Source organism: Camponotus floridanus, unplaced genomic scaffold (assembly GCF_003227725.1).
Source record: "Camponotus floridanus strain SB8 unplaced genomic scaffold, Cflo_v7.5 scaffold9, whole genome shotgun sequence".
Classification (NCBI taxonomy): domain Eukaryota; kingdom Metazoa; phylum Arthropoda; class Insecta; order Hymenoptera; family Formicidae; genus Camponotus; species Camponotus floridanus.
The window spans coordinates 2,224,256-2,251,183 of NW_020229860.1; the positions used below are offsets into that span (position 1 = coordinate 2,224,256).

The 26,928-nt window shown below is 29.7% G+C and overlaps 1 protein-coding gene across 1 annotated transcript in view; it reads left to right on the forward strand.

Moving 5' to 3' along the window:
- The first annotated feature begins 371 nt into the window (after window positions 1–371).
- Window positions 372–26,928, forward strand: part of LOC105255991 — a 61,955-nt gene continuing 35,398 nt past the window's right edge. The window contains exon 1 of the mRNA XM_011265593.3: window positions 372–1,293. Coding sequence (XP_011263895.2) covers window positions 1,180–1,293 — 114 coding nt within the window. The 5' untranslated portion in view covers window positions 372–1,179. The remainder of the gene's footprint in view (window positions 1,294–26,928) is intronic.

Consider the following 26,928-nt stretch of genomic DNA (forward strand, 5'->3'; position numbering starts at 1 on the left):
AGGTCGCGTCACGTCCTCGCGCAGCGTAAAGGTAAACGTGCGTGCGTGTGTGGGTCCGCGTGCGTCGTGTGGACCGTGTCGTGCATCGAGCATCGTCGCGGGCGACGAACGGACGAGAGTGCGATAACGCGAGTGAAGGTGGTGCCTGTTCGTCCATCGAGTGCGGTGGATTCCTGCTACTCGTGCACGGTATCTCGTTCCATCGGTGCGCCCGACAGTGGCCGACGACAGAGCGGCCAGGGGGGCCGAGAGTGAAGGGAGAAAAAAACAGAGACGGACAGCCAGCTAAAAAGAGAGAGAGAGAGAGAGAAACACGAAACGAGTGTTCCGAAAATTCGACGTGTCCATCGCTAGTGAGCTCTCGAAAACGATCAAGCGCACGTTTAACGTTAGGAAAACAAGAGATCGCGCTTCACCGGCGAGGAGGATCCGAACGTGCGCGAGAGGGAATCGGTGCGGAAACGAGCGGACGGAAGCATCATCGGGCCGCGCGTGGAAAAAAATCTCCGGCGAGAAAGAGAGAGAGAGAGAGAGAGAAAGCGCGAGGAAGAGAGAGAGAGGAGCGAGAACGAGAGAGCGATACGTCTCGCGTCGCGCTGAGCCGAGTCATCGTGATCGCGAGTGGTGCGTGGTGATTTCTCCGCGAGTGAAACAAATGCGTGCGCGTGCCACGACGAGACTGCCAGTGCTGTGCGTTGCCGTTGCGTCGTCGTGCCATCTTACCGTTGCGCTAGCGGCAACGAGCAACCGTCGTCACCGTTATTGCAGCCGCTCGCTTTTACGCGCGACCCGAGCCTCCGTGTCAACCGAGGGACGGCCATATTAATCCGCCACCGCTGCCGCCGCCGTCATCGTCATCATCGTCGTCGCCTTCCTGGTGCGGCTTCCTCCCGGAGATTCTCGCGACGAATATCCGGCGACGAGAGTGCGCGCGCGTGTATGTGTATCATCCTCTCTCTCTCTCTCCATCAGGGTGTCGTGCATGCATGCGTGCGTGTTGCGAGGTCGCCGCGAGTCCGGGTCACCCCTCGAGTTTGTTTTTTTTCCCTCGGTCCCTTCGTCGCATCTCCGCTTTAAATCACCATCGCCGGATGACGGCGCGTGAACGTAGTGCGTGCGGCGCGGTACCTGTGTGTACGACGAGCGACATAGTCTACGAGGTGCGTCCCGTGCCGCCTCATGTCTACGCATCGTCTTCGTCGCGCGGACACAGCACAGCGGCTCGCCACCACCGTGTCTACCCCTACCTCCGGCAGCAATATTACCCTTCCTAGGCCCTATGGTAGCCACACGGTAAGTACGCATATACGTATCGCACGCGTATCGCATCTCCCGATGTCCGTTCGCTCGCGCCCGCGCGCGCGCGCGCGCACGCGAGCGCGAGCGCGCTTCCCGTCACCCGGGCAGCACGAGTGCCCGTGAGCATCCACGTAACCTCTCTTTCCTCCTCCGTGTATCCGATGTCGTGCTCCGATTCGAAGCATCGAATGAACATTGAAATGACGCGCGGTGATCCATCTTTCGTGGATGCGCACAATGGCAGATTCTCATGCTTGTCAAGGTTGATTATACATATGTGGAATCTCGTGGTGTTGTAATCTCTTGTCGTCATATCCACGAGTACGCAAGTGGCGTTTATACGCGAGAACAATATGTTGAGACGTTGTGATTCTCTAGGCAACGTAACTTTTTCCTCGGGCTCGTGTGATGACAGGTATTCATGAATTTGTTTTGAAATTTAGAAATGTACAATGTTTATGCATTTCACTCTAGTGTTATTTAGATTAGGTTCACATTTCAGAAATGTAATATCCGTGGTTATATGTAACAACCGTCATTTGAATAATGTTGATTAAACATATTGAGATTTCGATCAATGCAAATTTCCTACTTGCGTATTTATGGATGGACAGAGCAGCATTTTGCGCTCGTTTATGTTGATTATGCACATTTGAGATGTCTTGCGGTGTAATCTCTTCTCTATGCGTTTATAAACACGCAAAACTTTCGTATTTGTCCATGTTGATTAGATATATTGAGATATGAAGGCATGTAATCTTTTCATTGACATGTTTATGAAAATGTAAAATAAGATTCTTGTTGGGACCATAAGTTTTTATACTTGGATGTGTGTGTCATTAAATTTTCCACAATGTCTCGTATACTTCCATGAATATATAGAAAAACAATTTTAAAAAATACACTTGTTAATTATGTATAGATTAAAAATTCAGTGGATGCATAACATTTTTCCTCGCAAATTTAAGTTTGTTATGTAAAGTTAAATTTTTTATTTTTAATTAGAATATTTATGAATTTTTTTATTTTTTAAAGTTTCAAATTTCATTTATTGCCAAAATTTATTTAAAGACATGAAAGAGAGGGAAATTAATATTTACTGAGTTTGTACTTTTATCATTTCTCTTCACATGTTGTATGTTTTTTATTTGTGCATTATAAAGCATCTAAATGGATATCATATTATTATATTATAATTAGACGTGCATCAGAAAAGGATGATCTTTTCATATGATATTGTACTTAGGTTTGCTTGTTAAAGAAAACTCAAGTCCAATATTATAAGGATATTAAGGAGAAACATGATACATATATATATATATATATATATATATATATATATATATATTCTTTTATATTGTGCAATATATTTTATCTTCAGAAAGTACATTATTTTTGCAAATAATAATATTATCAAATTATTTTTATGATAAAAAAATTTATACGCAGAAATTTGCATGTATTATTGTTTCTATTTTATAAAAATTTCATTTTATTAAAATTATATCACATGTTGGCTTTTCTTATCTGTTATATAATTATATATATATATATATATTTTCTAATATACATGATGTAATTCGAAAATACATAAAAAAATATTCATTCTAAAAACTGCAAATAAATATTATTTAATTTAAATTATATATTTTTTATTGTGATATATAAAAAACAATAAATATATAAAAAATACATATCTTTTATTAAAGAAGAGAATATATTAATTTCATGTTTCTACGGAGATGTTTAAAAACAGATTTACATTCTTCTGCAAATGCTTTATCTTTCATTCATTTTTTAAAATATATACATAAAATATATAAGTCAGAAAATCCAAGTATTTTTTTATCAAGCTTCATGTGTAATTATATGAGTCAACATTTATAAATCCAAGATTTTTTGTTTTTTTTATTCAGTGTTATAGTATTCTTAAAATACAATAATCCCATTTTGAATTAATATGTATAAGAGATAATTTTATATTGTTTATACATTTAAAATATTCTTTTTATATTAATTAATAGAATGGCAAATATAATTACACAGATTTTTATTGAAATTATCCATTTCAAAATATTATATACTTTTCTTTGGACACTTCGTTCGTGAATTTTTATGCCTTATATATAATAAGTGTCATATTAGTCAAGAAATAAATACTGTAGATCAATTTTATGTGATTTATTTCATAAACATGTCACATCATTAGTTGTTCACCTATGTGTATTTTTTTCTTTTTTTCTTTTTTACGAACGCGTAGGAGAGATTGCTCGACGATTAATCATTCCCCTTCCGACACCCCGGCCTCTTTAATACCGCGCGTCCCACTGCACCATTTGCCCTTTTACTTTAATTCTCGATGACGAGGGTACGTTCCCTCTTAACTCATTGTTTTTGACTTCGCATAATACATATTTTGCGTCACGCGTGATGTAAACTTTACAGTTAAATATATAATTGTAATATTAAAATGAAAAATAAAATCATTGTAAATATCAATTTATTTCGGATTAAAATTTCAGAGATTAAAAGTCTTTTTTTTTATTTTTTCATTTTTTTTCGACATTTTACGATAGGTAGTTTTACATTATACGAATTATTCTATCAAAACAATAAATCCAAGAAGGAAAGTTTTATTTCGTTTGTATGGCATTAACTATCCCGCCACGCACCGTGCATTTTAATCCCTCGGCTATGCCGCTCTGGCAATTAGGAAGAATTACTTGAAAACTGGCGTTTCACTGTAAATACCTGCAGCAGCATGTTGTTTTAATATAGCCTGAACATACAACGCGGAGAGTGGCGGAAATAAAACGCGTGGCATTAATTTATTGAAACACGATGTGTGCTATTGATTCTGTTATTGTCGCCAGTCATTGCGCACGATGTACGATTGTTCACGTATAGACGAGCAATTATGTTTTCTCTGCGTATGGAAAAACGTAAGCAAAATGAATGGTGCGTTTCGCGTATTTTTAAATCTCATTCTTTGTATGGATAATAAACATGAAATAAAAACATGATTTTCACTGACATATGTAAAAGAGAATAATTCCCAGTTTTCGATATTAATAAATATAAATTAATACTGTATACAGTACAAAATGTAAAAAATATCAAATCAAATATAAATATCGCCAAAATGCAATATTATAAAAAACAACATTGAATTGAATTTCTTCTATAAGTGTAAAAGTGCTACGAAGCAAGGATGCCTTCTTTAATTCCTCCGGGAGTTTTTATGATACTAGAAAACTAGTGAACCTGATTTCTCTCAAATTAGCAATTCAATTGAACACTATCGACATTTAAAAGAATCGAGTAATAATTGTATTATTACGCTATCAATTGAAATGAACTAATAAATTAATCATACGGCAGTCATATTTATGACTAAAACATGAGGATATATTAAAATGAAATTGCGCGGTCGGTTGAATTCATGTCGGATGGATAGCGACGTTTATAAGGCAATATAATATTCGGTCCAATTATTGGGCTCGTAGATTAAGCGACATTAATAGAACGCGCGGCGGTGGTAAAGGCGTGCATTGTTTCTGTATCCCTAATTACGTCATACGACCTGCATCGGGGTCATGTACCGCGTCGGAGACGTTCTCTGGAATATAGGAATGCCGATTCCTCGGAGGCTTGCTCCGAGGAGAATCGGCATTCCTTTTTATATTTATAGAATAAATTCAATTCGTATGTTGTTTTTCATTATATTGAATTTTTGCGACATTTATAATTTATTTGATATTTTTTATATAGAATTAAAATATATTTATTAATATCGAAAACAGAATTATTCCCTTTTACATATTAGTGAAAATCATGTTTATTATCCTCTGATACGATACATAGAATTATTATCTTATTACTAAGTCTGCTTAATCGCACATTTTTCCAGCAGATTGTTGTTTCTTCTTTTTTCTTCGAAAACTTTATTTTACATACAAAAAGCAATAAAATGCAGCTATAAAGAATGAATAGATTAATTTATTCAGCAGTCATAAATTATTCATACGAGATAATAAAGAGAGAGAGAGAGAGAGAAAATAAATAGATTGTCTAATTAATATGAAATAAACATGTCAACATTAATCGTTGTAAAATTCGAACTAGATTTTTGATAACAAAATTATAAATAATTCAGAGTAATAATCATGCATATTAAGATATAGATAATTAAATTCGTGAGAATCCGATTGTATCAATGTTTATATATGCGTTTATAAATTCTACAATTAAAGTAGCTTATGTAATTGAGCGAAAATAACATTGAGGATTGTACGGATTGTTGAGGATTATTGCTTGAATTTATCGGAAACTGCGAAGATCTATAAATATAACTGCTGTATATTGATATTTTATTACGACATTGGCTGTTTTTACAGGAATGCGTGATCTCGCATTTATAGATATTACCGACTGATAATCGAAAAAAATTGATGGATAAATCCAGTATGTGAATTCGGCCACGTTTTGCTTTATCTTATCATAATACTTTAATCTTGCTGTATCATAATAGCATTACGCCACAATGATATGCAATTGCAACAATAACTTAGGCTTTTCTACAGAATTAGAATCTACATGAGCAATATTGTACACGCAACGTCGTACATTCGTAATGTGCTTTACAATTAAAGAATTAAACTGCTAGTAGTTAACTAGAGTATAATTAATTCTCTCTTCCTGATTTCGTCTTTAAATAAAGTAGAAAACAAAAATGGAAGATAAAGAGAGATGTTTAACTTGTATAAAAACGTAAAAAAATTATGTATATGTATACATGTGCGTTCATTATGTAACTCTTAATGTATTTACTATAATACATTTATTTGCATTCGATAAACGTAATATTTACGGTGCTCAATACGTGTTTATATTAATTTTAATATCTGTCAAATAATAATTGTACATTATGCAGTAACAATAGCGCGCAATAGCGAGCGAAACGATATTTTCATAACATTCTAATGTAGATTTCCACAACCAGAGAGGGCCGGTATATTCACAGTAACAAACTATAGTATATGTATAATGCAATAATTTTGCAACGTTACACTTTGCGTAATACATTGAATATTCGACATAGAACGTGCTTCGAAATATTTCTGAAAAGAATTTCTGCAATTAAAACTGCAGTATACATATATATGATTTTCACGACGAAAGGAATTTACTATTCACGACGAAGTAGAACAAGTAGAAAGGCTATTTTTATTATGATCTCTGTTTTACAATCCCAACAACAAAGCAAAATTCGAGTATTGAATTTTCTCTTTTGGGATTGCCGATAATATTTTACTGTCAAAAACACACAATACAAGTTACTTTCCAACTGAAGTTTTGTACCGTTAATGCAGAAATTTTTATTTTGGAATTGTGAATGGCTTTTCTCTGAATTTTTAGCCGGAAAATTTAATTGCTTGTTTATTAGTCGGCAAGCATGTGTGCGTGTAACATGTGAATGGTTGAATGATTATGTAACGCATCTTGCTGGCTCATCGTGTTAGTCATAGCTTTACAAAAACCGTTAATGGGCTTTCCTGTACTCGGTCTCCGTCGAATACATGTAACATGTTAAAATAGTACTTTATCACTTTCCATTAGAAAAGTTATTAACACTCGGGAATAGCGGCGCAATTTTTCACGACGTGAATGGGCGGTGTAATCGATCACTCCGAGATTCAAATTCATTTTGCACCTTCTCTTTAAAAATAACACAGCTCAGAATATTATTTTATTAATGCGTATTACATTTAAGAAAAAGAAATATATTAAATTTTAACGTTTTACTAATAAAAATGTGTACTTTTTTCATTTCAGAAAAATAAACATCATAGTTATTATACTTTGCTCCCTCTAATTTTCAGATATATTAAATTATTCTAAAAATTATTTTCATTCATTTCCAATACAATTTAAATTTTAATAGAATTTCTTAAGATAATCTTGGTATTGAAAGGATGATAAAAATAATGCGTATTTATGATAAAATGTTTTTCGAGAAAAGTTATTATACTTTGCTCTCTCTAATTTTCAGATACATATATATCAGATACATATATGTTAAATTACGCTAAAAATGATTTTCGTTCATTTCCCTTTTATTTCCAATACAATTTAAATTTTAATAGAATTTTTTGATCGTTTCTTAAGATAATCTTGATATCGAAAGGATAAATTAATGCGTATTTATGATAAAATGTTTTTCGAGAGAAGTTATACTTTTTTTTCTCTAATTTACAGATACATATGTCTTAAATTACGCTAAAAATGATTTTCGTTCATTTCCCTTTTATTTCCAATACAATTTAAATTTTAATAGAATTTCTCGATCGTTTCTTAAGATAATCTTGATATCGAAAGGATGAAGTAATGCGCATTTATGATAAAAAATGTTTTTCGAGAAAAGTTAAATTACGTATTTAACAGTTTAAACACACCTGCGCGCTCGGTGCGCTGTTTACTTTTCTCAGTTTCGTCGCATACTGTCTTATGGTTTACGTACTTGACGCTTCTTCGCTCGCGTAACTCGAGAGTCTTGAAGAGAAGTTGTTTCTTGTTGCTTAGTAACACAATGTAGCGCATGATTCCATCTATGTCACTTGGAATGTACCCGCGTTAAGGTGTATCCGAGACGCACCGTGAATATGCATATTACGGTTTAATTATTCGCAATATACTTGGCTTAAAAGGATATAACGATAAAAGACAAAGAGAGAAAATTTTTATTCGTTACATTATTTGCAGATGTTATTTCACAGAGATATAAACGGGTCGATAAATACGTTCCATTATTTAATTATTTCATTATTTATGCTCAATTCACGCAAGAAATTCTGCACTTTCAATAAGCTTGTAGCTTGAAAATTATATTATATTAATGAAAATTATATTAGCCCGATATTTTTGTTAATAAAAAGATTGATTTTAAGTTTAAAAAGCTAAATTATGTTAGAGATTTTCTCTTTTTCGCAATTTTCAGAAAAGTCATTTACAATCTGTAAGATGTTATAAAAGTATAATATATAAATAACGCAATAATAAATGATATATAAATGTTAATATATATATATTATAAAAGATTTGTAATGGAAAAATACTTGTACAGAGAAATAAGTAAACATTTGTGCTGAAGATTGCCAACTATTTTCAGAGGGATGTTTCCTGGGCACGTTTCTTAGCAATCAATAATGCGAGATACGCGATTAGTTACACGAGAGGCTCTCGCACGCCTGAGTTCGTACGACTCTCGCTGGACTATAGTCGTGTATATATAACATGTATCGCGATATGATATCATACGTACACGTAATCGGCGAGAGTATTGAGAGAAAGAGAAAGAGCAGACCGCTGCTATCTCATCCCAGAGAATGACATCCGACTCTCGAACCTTACAAATTCTCTTATCTAAGCACGAGATGAATTTTCGTGCCTCGAGACATGAATCGCCTCGGAAATGTCTACGTGTTATTAATAAGAAGGTAGAATTGCATCGTCATTCGGAGAACTTTGTCTAAACTATATCTCGCTAAATATTCTCAGGCTTTTCTACTCTTCTTGGCATTTTAATAGTACAGTCTGATAATTTAATAAGGTCAAATTTTGTTATTTTTCTGTAGTAGTATCTCTTATGAAATCATTTTTAATTATATTTTCTTAAAGAACTTATATAAATAGAATAGAAAGTGTATAAATGTATAAATTAGAAAAAAGAAATTTATGTTTACAATATGATGGGAACACAGATGTCTTTCTCATAAAATAATATTTATATAAAAATAAAATAGAAAAATGTTATTTAAGGCTCTCTAAATCACATTAGATGATAAAGTAAAGAAATTTACGAACGTCAAAACAACAGTTTTTAAGTTACTACCATGAGTATAAAGAGAGATAATGATATTACTTCATGAAAACATGCTTGCCATTGAGACTTTCTTCTCAAGGAAAACGTTGATATGATAAAAGAGTTTTTACTCGATCAATCTTCGATCTCGAGTTTCTTGGGAATGTTCGACAACCGTTGATGTACCTCGTTCCAAGTATGCAATTCCACGGAAGATTCATCCACTAGAAGTTTCCCTGCACATAAGTAACAGACTTTTCGAGTTCGAGGAAATATCAGGGATATTTCGCCGGGGTGTCTAAAAAGTACATGTACCATATTTGATTCCCTATACAACTTGTAATCGATTTTTTTTTTTTTTCATAATTTTAGTATCTCCAAAATTGTTTAATTTTATTCGCTCTACATCTTGTCATTACATAAACAATTTTTGTTATTTTAATATATTAGGCACAAAAATTAGATTAGCACGATTTAGGAAAAGAAAAGGATAAGATTATTATGAATAGCTTTTTTATCCGATAATTGGAAATGAAAAAGAAACATTTAGGAAATCGAACTTAATTATCAAGCTATCGAGTACTTTGAAGAAGTTTTGGATAAACTTCAAAATTATCAATGCAGAATGAAAGGATTAATCGAAATTGCCAGCCGTGTACTTCAGAAGTTTTACTAAATTTCCGAGTTTCTGGAGAAAACAAGATTCATTTTCCGTAAATTTAATCAGATATCGTATCATTTTAATCTCTTAATTGTTATGGAATAAGAATCGTTAATGCAATGCAATTAGTAAAATGTTGCGTGTGTCTTGAACACGATCAAACGATGATATACGAAACACGTTGAATAACTAACATTGACATTCGTGCTTGTTATGTTTTTGTACGAAGAATCATTTTAATATATTTATAAGATATATGTACGTGACGTACATTCTTCGATATAATCAGCAAAGATTTCTTATTATGGAACAATATACTGATCGTATAAACTGATTATAAGAATTCGCAACTCATTATTATATAAATCTAATATTTTATGTAAAAAAAAAACATGTTGAAAAGACGTCTATTAAGCTGGCACAGTCACTTCAGCATAATCGAATAAAACTTAAACTTGTATAAATTTAGTGCCAGCTTAATAGACATACTGAAAAGGATATCTAAAATATCGAATTTTGTTTAAAACTCTGATTTATTGTATTTATTTGGTTTATTATTTGAAGGCAGCTGTATTATGGGATTAAAAAATTCTTTATTGAAGAGAATTTAAAAGTTAAAAATTACATTTATTCGCAATTAAATAAAATACATTTGCGTTTCACAAAAATGGCTGTAACATCAGTACAGATTGTTTATATTTTACATTTATATACGAAAAAAATAATTACTTTTTTAATTCACGAATCACACACAGAGAGAGGGGGGGGGGAATTTCCAATCAGCAACAAAAGCTTAAAACATACTTACTTGTATATGACTATATATTATAATCTATTATTTTATAAAGCACACAAACGAAAAAAAGATTGCAAATAATTGGAAAATATATCAATTTTTATAGAAATTAAAAAAAATTGTAACATGATTTTTTTCCTGTAAATAGATTTTCATTTCAGTCAGAACTAATTTCTAATTTTGATGTTCACAAAAATATTCAAAATTACATCTGGAAAGAAAGAGAGAGAGAAGTGTGTAGGAAATAAAATTTTGACGAAACATATTCTCGATAAATTGACTTCCGAACGCATCGTTCTTGCCGGCGCGAAATCGCAGATACTTCTCAGTCTGATTACTTCCGACAGAACTGCTTCTCGCGCATTTTTACCTTCGTGATTTTTCATCGACTGCCAATTTCATTTATTTTTCAATCTTGTTTCGTCGACGCGCTCGTTTTACAATGCTTTACAACGACTCTTCTCTCCGAACACGGCTTCTTGACAGAGAAATGCAATTTTATTTCCATGCAGATACGCTGCTCTTCATTAAATTATTTACATAACTGTATATAAATATAATTTTGAGCAAAATTGAAATCGTGTGCTGATTCAAGTCTGAACTCCTATTTGTTAGAAATATATTTTCGGCTGATGGAAAGAGAATTTAAATAAGATTTTATTTCATCTGTGTTCTTTTATTCAAGCAATTCTTTTCTTTTCTACTTTGGCTTGTTTTTAATATAATTTTACAATTTGTTTTTGATACACTTTTAGCTTGCTATTGATTTAATTATTTAACGATAATATTATATTTTTTCTAATCACATGAAGATTTAATGTTATATGCGTAATATTTAATTTTTTCATTACAATTAACACTGCTAATAATCATTCGTTATCATTCGATAACTTGCGCATTTGTGCAGATTCGAAATATTATATGCACAAATATGCCGATCGAAACAAATGTACATTTCGAAAATATTTTGCGTTATTAAATTTGCGAGAGAGAGTTTCGATAAAATCAGTAGCTCCAAAAATACGTTGGGCGGAATTTTTGTGCGAGTAAGCGTGTCCGGATAAACAAAATATTTTTCTTAAATGAAATTTTTCGAGGACAATCTTTTGAAATCATAAATTTTTACACTATAAGAAACTCGATCGACAACATGATCTAAAACCATTAATTGCCTTTTTTCTCGTCTGCAGAAATCGTTGTTCTTATTTTCAAACAATCGTACACTACAGTTATCTATAATATACCAATCATTCTTTTATTACTCCGATAAAAGAACACAAGAGGAAGCAAAAAAATGAAATATACGAGATACAACACATCCGCTATTTAAAAAAAAAAAATCATAAATTAATACACACACAAACATATTTATATTTTTATAGATATTTTTATGAAATTATAATACTTTATAACAAAGAATATAATAATTAAAGAATGCTTGTTATATAAAACAATACATTTAACACAATATTTTATTGTATTAAATCTATTTTATTTTATTTTATTAAATCTATTTATTTTTATTAAATCTTTTATCATTTTTGTTTTGCATTAATTTGCGTTTATCTTGAAAACTATCAATTTATCTAATTATATTCATTAATTTAAGAGAAATTTTATTCTAGAAATATTATTACATTGTGTGTGTATTATTTTATTAATTAATTTTTCATTACGAGAAAATATGGGAAATATTTTTCTAAATGTTGTTGCAAATTGCTTTCAAATGTTTTTTAACATTTCGTCGTTTAAAATAACAATTGTCGACAGAATTTAATTACTAAAATATCGTATAGATTTTCGAGAAAAATATAAGCAGAACTCTCTTTCTCTCTTCCTCTCTCTCTCTCTATGTAGGTAATTTCGCAAATGTAATTAAGAAATTAATTATACTAAAAGTTTTGTATTTGTACATTTTTTGTTTTTATTTGTTTAAAAATTGAATTTATCGAAATAACGCCGTAATTAAAATTTCTTCTTGAATATTGCTCAATATTCAACAAAGTATCGTATATTTAAAAGGATTAAACTTACATCACACACTGTAATATTTCTTTCTCTTCTCTTTTAAGATGATTTGAGAAATCACACAATTAAGGACGCCGGTTTAGTCCTTTTATTTCGTTAGCTTTATCTCTTCCACTTCATTTTCTCTCAATGGTCGATCTGAGACTTCTTCGACAATTTCTTCCATTCTGCGCATAAATTTTTTAACGTATTTCTCTCTTCATTCCGTGGATAATTCTATCCTTTTTAATCCTCTTTGATTCTAACTTCTGCTTCTGTAAGATAAGATTGACATGTGCGATGTTAAAAGAAATATATATTTAATACTTTAAGATACAAAATTTTCTCATTACAAATCTCTTTTTGGAAAACTAGAGAGTGGGAGTTTTTTTTTACATCAAAAAAAGTATTAAATCTTATGAAATGAGTTTCGGATATCGATAAAAATTGATCAAATATCCCTAATAAACGACATTGAAAAGAAATTACAAAGATACAAATATAAAAAGACTACATACTAAAATGTGATTGTATTATGTATTATTATTCGAACAACTCCTGTTCAGTCTTTATAAGGTTTAACGAGAAAGATGGCAGAAGTTGAACAGGTCGACTCGACGCAACGGGACATTTATTTCTTCGCCTGACGCCTTTCAGTTCAGTTCAAACTTTTTCGATTTCAATTAAAAAGTTACCGCGATTTAACTTTCTGCCGCCTGTTCCGGCGGCTTGGTGGCGGCTCGCTTTCGAAATTAAAAAAAATCTAAGGATATATCTTTTTTTCTCTCTCTCTTTCTCTTTCTTCCTCCCTCCTCTCTTTTTCTTTTTTCTCTCTCTCTCTCTCCCACTTCTTTTTCTGTTTTTGTTTCCTTTGATCGCCCTCGCATTTCTCGCATTTTCCGGTGCACGTGGAAATTTTCAACTGTCTATCGAATTTCGATAATATAATTTCTGCAGTATATACTGTACAATACATACACAACTGTTGAACGATATAATTTGAAATATATAATTTCATAATTTATTGCTTTTGATGATATTGAAAATATGTAAGAGAAAGAGAGAGAATGTATGATATATTTAATGAATGATATTATTAAATTCATGGGAACGAATATCATAGCAAATTTTTTTGTCAAAGTTATTTTTATAGAATTTAAATGTTATCCCTCTTTAATGTTTAATTACATGTAATCGAAATCACATTTTTTAAAAATTATATATATATATATATATATATATATATATAATTTTAATAATTTTAATATTCTTTAATTTTAAAGAACTCATTATATTAATGAACGATATAAAGATAGCTAAACAAAGTATAAGTAATTATGACGCATACATGAAAAAATTCCAGACTACCGATTGAAAGCAATTTGCGTCTCAAGAACAACCTTTTCCGATGAAAGAAATGTTTGAGCAACCCTATATAACAAACTGGTGATTGCTTTTCTTTCTGTGTCCTTTCTTCGTACTTGTCGGAGAAAATGGGACATGTTCTCGCAGTTTTTTCAGTCGTTCTTGTCCCAACCTCAAACTACTATTTTTATTGGAAAGAAAAACATGAGACACTTTACGAGAAAAAAGGCTAAAACATGTAGATATATATTCTTAATGATCTCAAATATTTCATATGTGATTAAAATCATTTTTATTTAAATGTAAATTAAATAATATATATTTTATTTAATTATTATAATACATATTTTATAATATATCATTTATTTATAATATTTATTAATATTATTTTAATATATATTTATTATTATTATAATATATATTTTATTTAATATATTTTATTTTATTAAATAATATATATTTTATTTAATCAAATGTTAATAATATTAAATTAAATTTAAATGTAATTTGAACTGACGATAATGCAATGAGAAATAGAGGGAATAAATGAAGAAGAGAAATGTTTGAAAGTTATAAATCATTTTACTGTTTTCGTAAAATTTTATGATTCTTGTTCACTGTTGTTGTTGTCGCGTAAGATTGAGTATGAGAAACAGATATTTGTTATAGTCAGTGATCGTTAAAAGATTCGTAAATACTAGAGATTTACACGTGCACTAGAAATTTTCGTATAGGATAAAATTTGGTTAGTTTAGTTTAGATTTTGTAGAATGAAATATGAAAGTACAAATATTAATGGATACACGCACGGAGCAGTTTCAACGTGAAGGATATATATGTATTTGCATATACATTTCTCTGGCAGCGGATCCTGAAAATGTTTGCTTTTCGGTCTCTCTTAGTGCTCGTTCATGCAACCGATGTATTAGAACATTTCAAATGCTTCTAAGATGATATTACCCACAAGTTATATGAGAATATTAATTAATTTGCCTTCCAGAAGTAATATGAAGCAAGAGAGACGATTCGTAAGATTTAGCTACAACATAATTATAACTGTAAAACTAAAAGCGCTAAATCTTTGTAATAAATTTTGTTGAAGGTCAACATTACTACTAGTATTGCTTACATGCAATCGACTGCTTGCGACTAATGTAAAACGAGCTTAAAAAAAAATGCAAATGAATTATTTTTTATCAGTTCAGAAAAACTCACGAATTTTATTTTTTAATATAAAAACTGTTAAAATTATTATTCAGAGCTTTATCAATTCATGCAGACATTTCGTAATGTATAAAATAAAATGTTTAATTAAATTTATTTTTTACCGATACTGAAAGAGCATGTTCCGTGATAACTCGAGCTAATTAAAGCAAATGCGTCGCGCTATCAACGCTGATAAATTAATTAGTTTGTTATCGATCACACTTTAATAAGAAAATTCAAAAATCTCATTGTACTTATCAAACTATGAGATAATTATGTTATTTCAGTCGTATTATTTGAAAATGCAGGTACATTAAATTTTTAAATACAATTTGATTTGGGGTTTTATAAAGCGTGCAAAGAAAATTGTGAAATATCTCGCAAAGTATTAATTTTACGATAATTTGATTTTTATTCTTTTGTATGCAGTTGAGATTCATATAAAAAAATATAAATAATTACATATAATTATATATAACTATATTTAAAGGATTATACAAATGCGCACATGATAGATGCAATGTTGCATTTATATGATGACATATAATGTCATTAATTGATTTTATTTATTATCCTGTTAAAAATTTAACAAACGTTTTAATGAAAGAATAATGCTTTATGAGATGTTTTATATTTTATAAGATGTTTTACATTACAATATGTCAAAATAAATTATGAAGTATGTCTATTAACTTTGGATTTTATCTTAATATTTTTACAGGATAACAAATTATTTTTGCAATGTCGAAGAAATTTTTTAAAAGTTTTTCAAGAACAATTGTAAAGAGTGCAAAAAGTGCAAAAAGTGCAAAAAAGTCAAAGTACGTTAGAAAGTGTTCGATATTCGGGTTAACTTCTCTTTTTGACGGATCGTTCTTAAGATATTGATAGTCGATATCTACCTATATATAAAGCAGCAAATGAATTCTGTACAATTTGATATTCATATAGACTAAAAATGATTCGAAATACTTATTATCTCTATTTATATCGAGGTCAAGATGGGTTATTCGCGAACACGCATATCGTTGTATAAATTTTCAACTTTTTGAGTATCTCTTTGAGAGATTCAAATCTTTTTTATTCATTATTCTGAATAATTGCATTTCATTAAATTTGCAACATTAATTATTATTTTTTAATATAAATTTATTTTATTCGTCTATTTTAGTCACGCATGATTTTCGTGCAAGTTTTAAAAAAATGTTTTAAAACGTGTTATTAAAGTTTCGCAATAAATATGCTGCCTCGATTTTTCGCGAGCTGTTATTCTACCAACTACGTCACAAATTTAATAAAAGATATAGATTTATTATTTATTACAAACACATATTCAATTAAAGTATACATTTGTGTATTTCATATCAATATTGCATAAATATATCTCTTGATATATTTGTCTTTTGACAAATGGAATTAAAAAATTTAAAATATATACTTATATATTTTCATACATTTATTTTATTTTTTTATTTTCATATATTTTTTACTGAATGCGTTTCTGTATTTTCATTTTTTATAATTACATTTACGCGACAGTGAAACTTATGAAAAAATATAAACACTAATTGTCTTCCAAGATTTTTTTAATAGCTATGACTTTATGTTAAAATCATACTCTTATTTTATACAAGAACTGCATATTTTATTTTCTTGAAAGATTCTTAAGTCTAGCTTAATGGAAATATGTATAATAGCATGTCATATAATGTGTGCATGTATCAAAAAAAACTTTTCCTCTATTTTCTTTTTTTATGAAAGGATTATCTTGAAAATGTCTGATTTTCCTCTTTTGCAATGTATTGAATACACTAATACGTATTAGTGTAGCTGCAAAGAAGTTAAAAGGAGAATTTTCGCTTATTTCACGAGCGGAAGTTATTCGAGGACCATTTCAATTACGGATGATAAATATGTGCACTTCTTCGAATGATATTCCGTCTCTTCGTTTCAGACTCCGCCCAGATCGTTTCTATAACAACCCCGATATTATAAATATTCAGAAAGAATTGCACGTTCATGTTTCTTGCGCGTTATATAACATTTTTGAATCTTCGATACCGAGCAATTTTACTTCTTTGCAACCACACTTTAACCGATACCGGTCTTTTGTTTGGTCAATACAAAACTCTTAAAGCAAATGAACGCATCACTGTTTCTGTTAAACGATTACCAGTTTAGTAGTATACAGACAATTTGCAACTGCTATTTTTATTAATTTTTATTTTGAGTTTAACATGTACATAATATTGTATAATGTATTTCACATATATACTCGTATGTGATACATATGTTGTGTGTATATGAAATTGGCATGTTATTTCGTGGATGTTTAAATAATTAGTTTGTTATAGCTTTATATTTAATAATTCAAACTCTTATATAATATTAGTTTTAACAAATTGTTCTGGCTATTACAAAGAAAATAGGTCAGAATTAACAGAGACTCCAAATTCATGCACAGTATTTCACTTTGTCCTGCGATGTTTTTCTTATCAGTTTATATCAGATTTTCAAGGATTTATAGTTTTACGTGAATTTTAAAAAGAATTCTATCTTTAAAAACAAAAAAAAACATTGATTAAAATAGAATATTTACGTGCAAATGCGACGTGTATAAATATTCAAGTAATGCTGATCGACTTTCGAGAATTCTATTTATTTTAAAATAGCTTTTCTGTAGTTCTTTGTATATTTTCATGCTTTTTCTACAAAGTTTTAATTATTAGCGATATTAAAATATTTTTTAAGTAATTTATTTAATCCTAGTCTCATATATTTATATGAAACTATTATTAGATAAGATAAAGATTTTTTCGAGGGTTTTATTTGTTTTAAAACATTTCTCGTATAATTTTAAACATATTCATTTATTTTATAAAGATTACTAATCAATTAAAAAATTTTTTTAATTTTTTTCGTCCGAGAAAGATATGAAATCTAATTTACAGTAAAACTTATATAAAGCTTATATAAATCTTATGTAAATCTTATATAAACTGATAAGCTTAAATGAATAAATTAACTTTAAATAAATAATAAAATCATTTAATTTTATTATTCCTTTAACAAATAATAATTTGATTTCAAAGCTGATCATGCAATTAGTTAACACAAAATTAATGTGCAAAATTTAAATAAATTTATGATTTTTTTTTACATACTCGGCAATTTATTTTCATAACTATCCAGTTAAATATTTGATTTCGAATAAATACTCTTTTATTATTTAACAATTTTTTTCATATATTATTATTAAGATATTTTAGAATTAATATGCAACATACGTATATTGCATTTATAAATAGAATTCGACGTAGAATTCGCGTTTGATTCTGAAAATTAAATAAAATTCTTGTTTAATGATATGTTAAACATGATTGATAAAACAAAAAAGCCGAACGACAAACAAATGACAAAATGAATGAGAAAGAAGATATTATTTTATCAGAGTGATAATATTGATTCCGCATTTCTAACATTAGCCTGTAGGTTCAATTTCGTGGACGATTGCTTTAAGAAGATATTTGAAAGCATCTAGGAAGGATTTGTCGATACGCCGTCTTTGGGATATCTCTCCACTTCTCTTCGATTAAATTGAGAGGAGAAGGCGCGTGTAGGCGGGAGAGAGGGAAAGGGATAGAGCGGCAATGGAGGACGAAAGGGAATTGAGTGTGGGTGGATAATACGCGTGAGAGCACCCTTCCCGGAGCTTCCTCTAGCAAAGAGTTCAAAGACGGAGATCTCATTTTCACATCCGTTAAAACTCATGCCGGTAGAGGGACAAATCGAAGAAAACTTCGAAAAATTTCATTACTTTTACTCTCCGTATGATTGCGATCGAAAATGCGAGAGGGAAAGAGAGAAAGGCGACAAACTTGAAATTTTTTTTATTACTATTTTTTTTTTGTATTTTTATTGTTACTTATGGTGTATATTCGCTATCTGCCTTTGTAAAAATACAGAGTTGAATATTAACAATATTACGAGATGACTGTAATGAATAAATAAATTAGAATAAATAAGAATAATTAGAATAATTAAGAAAAAATAAATGCATGTAGATCGCATATAGATCAAAATAAAGATGTAAAAATATGCTTAATATTCTTCAAATATTATTGCATTCATACTCTTTTAGATCTCATGATATAAAAACAATTAATGATGAAATATTCTGCTTTTTTATGAATTTTTTTATTAATAAATTTTATAATTATTATTAAAGCGTATCTCTTGTAAGGGTCACATAGTTAAATAAATGATTGAATGAGAGCAAAATCTTGAAGTGAGATTCATACAAATCGGAACAGGGTATAATTCAGGAATATGGGACAATTCAATTTTCGGAAAGATCAGTTTATGTTCCACATAATTACAACTCGCGCAAGCATCTAGATTTTTTGAGTACGCAAAATAATAAATCTTAAACAGTGAATTGTAAGATCTTCGAAAGTCATCACGAAAGTACATCCGGTAAAAAAGAGGAACTCCTATGTTTACAACGCTGACGAAGCATTATGGGGCATACAGCTCACAAAACGCAGCGACCCGCAGAAGGGAACTGTAAAGGGAGTTTCTAATCACGATGGCCATCTAATGTACAAGCGAAGGGTCAGGACACTTAATGAGCTCAACGCTGGCGTTGGTCGAAACAATAAAATTAAAAATTTGTACGAATAGGCTTTTTCAATTTTAATTTAGGAAATCTTCATTTAGGAGAGCTCTTATCTTTCTGTTTTTTTTTGTTTTTTTCCCCCGAAAATAATTAAATGATTAAATATCTGTTATGATATCAAATATCTCTCGTGATCGCGACTACATCAAATAAGTAATTAATTTCTTTTTGTGTGAAATAATAATTTATGGTAATTTGGGAAACAAAATTTGCAAGCATTTATTTAATATAATCCGCAACGAGAAACGGGAACATAATCTTTTAAAAGAATTATGTGATTTTGATATGATTTTAATGTAATAATCACAGACTATCAAATATTCATATTAACTGCTCTCGATATTAACTACATCTCATTTGCAAAACTTAGTAGATATATATCTGTATATCTATAAATATTTTATTATAAATGTCTTAAGCATTTCAAAATGAAATATGGTCAATTTATATATGCATTATAAATTAAAATAATTTATATAAATAACAACAAATAATTTAATAAATTTAAAATAAATTACTAATAAACTAAACTATGCAACGTATAAACAATTCATTTCAAAAACAAATATTAAATACTTTTTAAATTATTCATGGATGTTCGATGCCTCTTTGAGTCTTTTTCTCTTCGTTTTTTATTGTTCTTTTATGGCACTTAAAAAAAAATGATTAATTATGATTAGCAAAATATGATAATTGTATAATATTTTCCATGTTAATTACATAATGTGTACTTTTTTATATTGTGATGAGAAAAGAATGAAAATTAGAATTTAATAGAAAATCTCACATCGAGATTTACTCGTTCTGATAAAATATTACTTTTTTGCTAATATATTTATATGTTCATTTATCTTAATATTTTATTTTATTATACTATTTTATAAATTAAAATTAGAGAGAAATATTTACTGTAATATTCGATATGGCTAGATTTGTTGATTGTTCATGACAGACTTCGAGCGAGTAAATCTCGCGAAATATGTGTTTTGACAAATTACAACAATGTATATAAACGTTACATTTATGATATGATTGATAAATTATTAAGATAAATTATTAACAAATTACTGAAATAATACTAAATATATCGAATATATTTATTAATTAAATGTGTTTCGATTATCTAATAATCTAATACATCTTATATTTGTAACATTCTATTAATAATTGAAAAATATGAAAATTACTTCAATATCTTTAACTGTGCGAATCGAGTTAATAGCTATTTAACATACGATGAAATATAGAATTAAAATTTAATATTTTATAAATATATACTGCATTTTCAATGTAATTTCAAGAAACGCATTATTAATTAAAAAATCAATATATATCATATTTTTTTATTATTTGAATCAAATTGTCATTGCTATATTTTTACATATTATTTACTGCAGAAATTAATTAAGTATGCAGAATTATAATAATTGCTAATTGTAGTTATATTATAGAGAATGAACACGTTTTTAGTATACGATATACGATATACGAAACCCGATTCGTACGATCTCGGTCTTTCCCCACTAGTTTCGAAACGCGAATGACAACAAGGTCACCGCGTGTCAATAAAGCATGTAAGAAACAAGCATCGTATATCGTGTGACAGTCAGTTCTTTGCCGTTACGCGATATATTGAACACAAAATAAGTGCGGAATTCTACGTTGGTTGGAATTGCGCGTTTAGATATTTATCAATCATTTCTAAATTCGGCTTTCATACGTTCTTGTAATTTGTCAAAATATTTCGCGAAATATATTCGATCGAAATTTGTCGTATAAAGAGTTAGCAAACTTTGTTTTCTCTCATCGCAATATAATAAAATCTTGTGTCCGCGAATATTGAAAATATGATGCAAAATATCACGCAATTATTATTATGTGCTAATGGTAATTAATTAATTTCTCGCGAGTGAGTGTCGTATGAATACCATAAAAGAGCACCAAAGAAACGAAAATGAAAATCCCATGTCAGATAATAGCGGAGCAACTATAGAGTAAGTAATTTACATTATTATTTTTAATTATTCACTATTTTTGTGTTGTATTTATGTGAAATTAATTTCTTGATTATTTCCATGGTAACCATACTTTTAAACTTTTTTTTTACTTTACTGTGCATATATAGCACACATAAAATATTCGTATTAAAATTGTTTAATATAATAATTGTTTTATATATATATATATATATATATATATATGTATGTATATATATATATTTATATATATAATGATTTAGATCATTTTTTAAAAGTTTTGTAAAAATTATATTTTTATTTATCACATTTATTAAAAATTTATATCTAAGGAAGATTTTTTGCTAATTATGCAAACTATCTTAAATATTAAGTATTTGTTTAAAAAACTGATAAAAAATTTGATTACGTATAATAATTGTTTAAATATTAATTAAATATCTGCTTTACATACATGTATGTACATATATGCGTATATTCTGAACTTATGTGATCGGTTTTGATGATTTTCGCTCTTATTTAAATGCGAGGCATCTCGCTGCATATGCCAGGCAGTCGAACGCGATGACGCCATGTGTTTCTAGCTGGATTATCGAGGGGATGGGCCAGGGCAGCGATTCGCAATAGAGGGTAGTTATATAGGGTGCACGAAATGTTCTGGGTTTCTGGGCTTTCGTGATGGGACGACGAATGCAGAAGCAAACACAACGCCGAACAATTGCTATGGACATTTTCGGAGGGTGAAACGCGTCACTGTCAGGAATAACCACAGTTAATGCTTTCTACATTCGATGATAATGACGTAAGATAAATTTCAATTACAAGAAAATATATGAAACTAATGGAAATGGATCGCATTATATTACAATTTAAATAGGACTTAATTATAATTTTTTTGGAATGTTTTATATTAATTTTTTTTTATTTTATGAGATTTTTATATAATGACATTTATATATACAATTTATATATACATTTATATATACAATACATAAAAAAGATATATAATATATAAAAAGATATATAATATATAAAAAGATATGTATAATATTACATATTTATTTAATTAATAAATGTTTTACTCTGGACATCAGAGCCAAATTATAATTAATTATAATTAATTATAATTAATATTGAAAGCAAATATATATTAAAAGAATAAATATATATATATATATGTGTGTGTGTGTATATATATATATATATATATATATATATATATTCTTTTCTTTCTTGATTCATAATAATATCAATTCATCCTGAATTTATCGTTTGTAATCGTTGGTTATAATTTCTAACGGTCAATATCCATCGTCACATACCCACGCATCGACTTTCCGGACGCATGGCTATAAATCATCTCTCCGGTGCGATTTATTTATTACAAACTCACGTCGATGTCAATCAATATTCGCGACGATGAAAGGCTTATCGTGACTCGAATGCCGCTTATCGTAATTTACCAGCGAGAATAAATATCATGTACGGCCCGCGCATATAGATTGCACTCGCAAGAAGATTATCACAGCTCAAAAAAATCGGTTTTGAATTTTTACGTTCTTAAAAGCTTTTTATTTAGAATTTGGAAAAATGCTAGCTTTAAGTAAGTGTAAAATTAAAATTTTTTTAAATACAAAATATATTATAAATAATTTATCATTATATAATATATAAATATATAATTATATAAACATAAAACATAAAATAGAAAAAAATTAAAAATGTGTGAGAATAAAATGTAAATAAGACTAAATTTTTAAAAATCTCTCCTTTCATCTGCTGCAAAGTTTATCTATTTCCAGTTAATATAAATGGACATAATCTTGTTTTAATATGATACATATTTTATAGAAAAGAAAGTAATTCATTTAGTAGTTTGACAATTATTCACATGTACGGTTTATATTTTCAAAATTTTTTTGTTAGAGATTTGAAGTCGATACCTATGAAATCGCATCAAGAAAAAGCATTGCATGAAACAAGTATATGAAATATAAAGTGTGAGTGGCAGACGTGACGTGTGTGAAATGTGTATTGTTGGGTGAAATAGGCTAAACGTCCGTTGTTTAAAACGCTATAATATTTGGATTATTTAACACGCGAACCAAGCCTGGGTGAACCACGAGAGTAATTAATTATAGCTATCGCATCGATGTTGCATCGATAATATTGTGGTTTTGACTGACCTATGTAATCTATGCTAGAAATACGCTGAAAATTATTTTATAGTTTATGTGTATGTGTGTGTGTGACAATCATATAATAATTCTCATTACATTTTCATGCTATTTTTAAGAAAGAAACAAAAAAAGAAAAATCAATAAAATTCATATTACAAATTAAGACAATAAATTTCGATTGGAAAAATATCTTATAATAAGAATTTCATCTCTTTTCCATTGATGGCACAGATATAATAAAAAAACTGCGTTATCATATAACCATATTTATATACGATAATTACAATTTTATATCATATTACATATAGTTTTAATATATAGTAATCTTTATATTAAATTGATATGCTTTCTATATACGTGGGCTCAAAAATGAGTTGAATATTAAATTTAATTAAAAATTCAATTAATATTTTATACAAAATATGTATTATATAATATTTGCGTCAAGGCTGAATTGAATATGTTATAACAGAGTAGTTTAATATATTTTCACATGATATCATTATTCTGATAAATAATTATGCCAATTACTAATATAAAGCAGTCAACATAATTCCAATAACTAACGCAGAATTATTGCAGCTCAAATAATTAGTCAAACCTAATCGTATTGAATAATTGCTTTCAACAAGCATGATTATAATGACAAGATATTCCGTTGCTCGTTACAAAGTGCACATTGCAATATCACGTCCCGCGACCATTATGTATCGATAATAACTAATCGAGCATAGGGCGCGAATGTCATTTGGTTCATTATCAAGCAAGTAAATGCCGGTGCTATTGTGTTCCTGTTGATTTAAATTATATGTCAGAATTACGAGATGGGCAACATTACGATGTTTGTCGTACGTTGATTACGTTTGTCGTGCGTTACATTACGTTATGCCTTATCGTTATATTAGGAAGGGTAATCAACGAAGTTGAGATTGCACATGAGACTGCAGGCGCCTGCAATTAATCTACATGTCAAAAAAACAATACCGTAATTGCACGCTTATTAACATTTACAATACATTTGACATATTTTGTCCAGTCTGACTCTTATATTCATAATTTTATACGAGCTATTTTTTATATTATTATCAAAAATCATATGTACATCGTTACAAGATTCATCACTATAGTTGTAAAAATCAGAAAATACACCTTTTAAAATCAATATTGTAGATGCAAAAAAATGTTATTATAGAATCCAAAAATAGAAATCCGGACATCTTTTTCGAATTTTGATTTTTACATTTTTTATTGAATTATTTGCAAACAAGTTTCTTAATTTTATTACCAGAGAATTTAATCATAAGCTGTGCGATTCAAATTTACGCAAAAATAAAGTTGAAGTCAACTTACTGGCTAAGAAGCTCATATAAAGTAATATAAACGGTAGAAATTGTTGATTGTATTCTACAAACGTGAAAATAGAAAGCCTCTTTATTTCAATTTGCAAAACTCGCTTATGTTTCCCTTTAGCACCCACCCTCGCGTATTGTTTCTCGCAAGAGGCACCATGCTGTGCAACGACTTGTATCGAGTTAATTCGGCGTTAAAAGTCCACGAGGTTTTACCGTGTTGTTACAATTATCCGCGCTATCTAATCAGGCGGCGTCGCACCGGTAAAATGCTCAGGTTGCCTCGGAATACGATTCCGTCGTTCGCCTTCTTACTCCGAGTTCCGCACATACGAGAACGCGTACAACACGCACACATGCACATGCATACAGAATACACGCGCATACACGTACGTACGCACGCACGTACTCGTTTTTCCACGGGCTTAAAGGGGATACACTGTGGCTTTTGATGGTCGACCTTTTTGCCGCTGGCTTTCACCCTCGTCCTCTTTTCCCGCCTTCGTCCCGCTGGCCGGAAACACGTCGGTGGGTGGAGTTCGATCGACGCGCTGTCAGGAAAACTCCTTTTCCCTCCCGCTGAAAAATAACATTGCTGCATCACGTTAAGATATATTTTAATTGAATCGATGAAATATCGGATAAATAATTTATTCGTCCGTTTATATGGATTCCTCGACAAATAATTATCTCGCAAAAATCGATAATGAGACGCTATTAATTATTGTACGCGATATTGCGTGATATTCTGCAATTCTGATTTTTGACGCGATCGAATAACGTAAAATGATCGTGGCAGCAGTCATATCAATGAAATATCAACGATCGTAAAGTTGTTATCACATACATTCCCAACTTCGATATTGATATCTTTCTTTTTTTATGAGAAAAACTATAAAATGTTAAAAGACACTCACATACGCTATAAAATATTGAAGAATACATTAGTTTTGTTATTTAAATCTAAAATGAAAATTTCAAAGAACATCATTATTTATTGCGATTTCATAAATTATGATATTAAATTCCTTGGTAAATAAATGTGGAATAAAATTCCGTCAAATTACGCTTGGGAAATTAAATGAATAATAAAGTTTTCTTAGCTCTCTCTTTAAATCGTAATTTTACGAAAAAATCTTCAACTTTAATTTCTTGTGATTAAAACATTTTTAATAGTCGACAATTTTTCACAATTATTTTAATTTAACGATAATACAAAATTTGTTTAATTTCGATATAAAAATTTGATGATAAAGTGTCACAATTATAATAAAAATTTGCTTGTATTTAAATAACGATTTAAAGTATTTTACATCTTAGACGTAAAATATCTTATACGCTAAATTATTATTGTTTTAATGTTTCTTTAGGACGCTTGGCGTTATTTTTAAATCGTCATTTTAAAAGCAACATAATCAATATCATTCCATGACTTGCAGCCAAAAGGAATACAATATCTGTTTATGTGTCTGCAGCATTCCTTTGCTTACGAAAACGTTACGCAAAACGATATCGTTCGTCACAATTTCGAAATACCGATATCTTGCGCA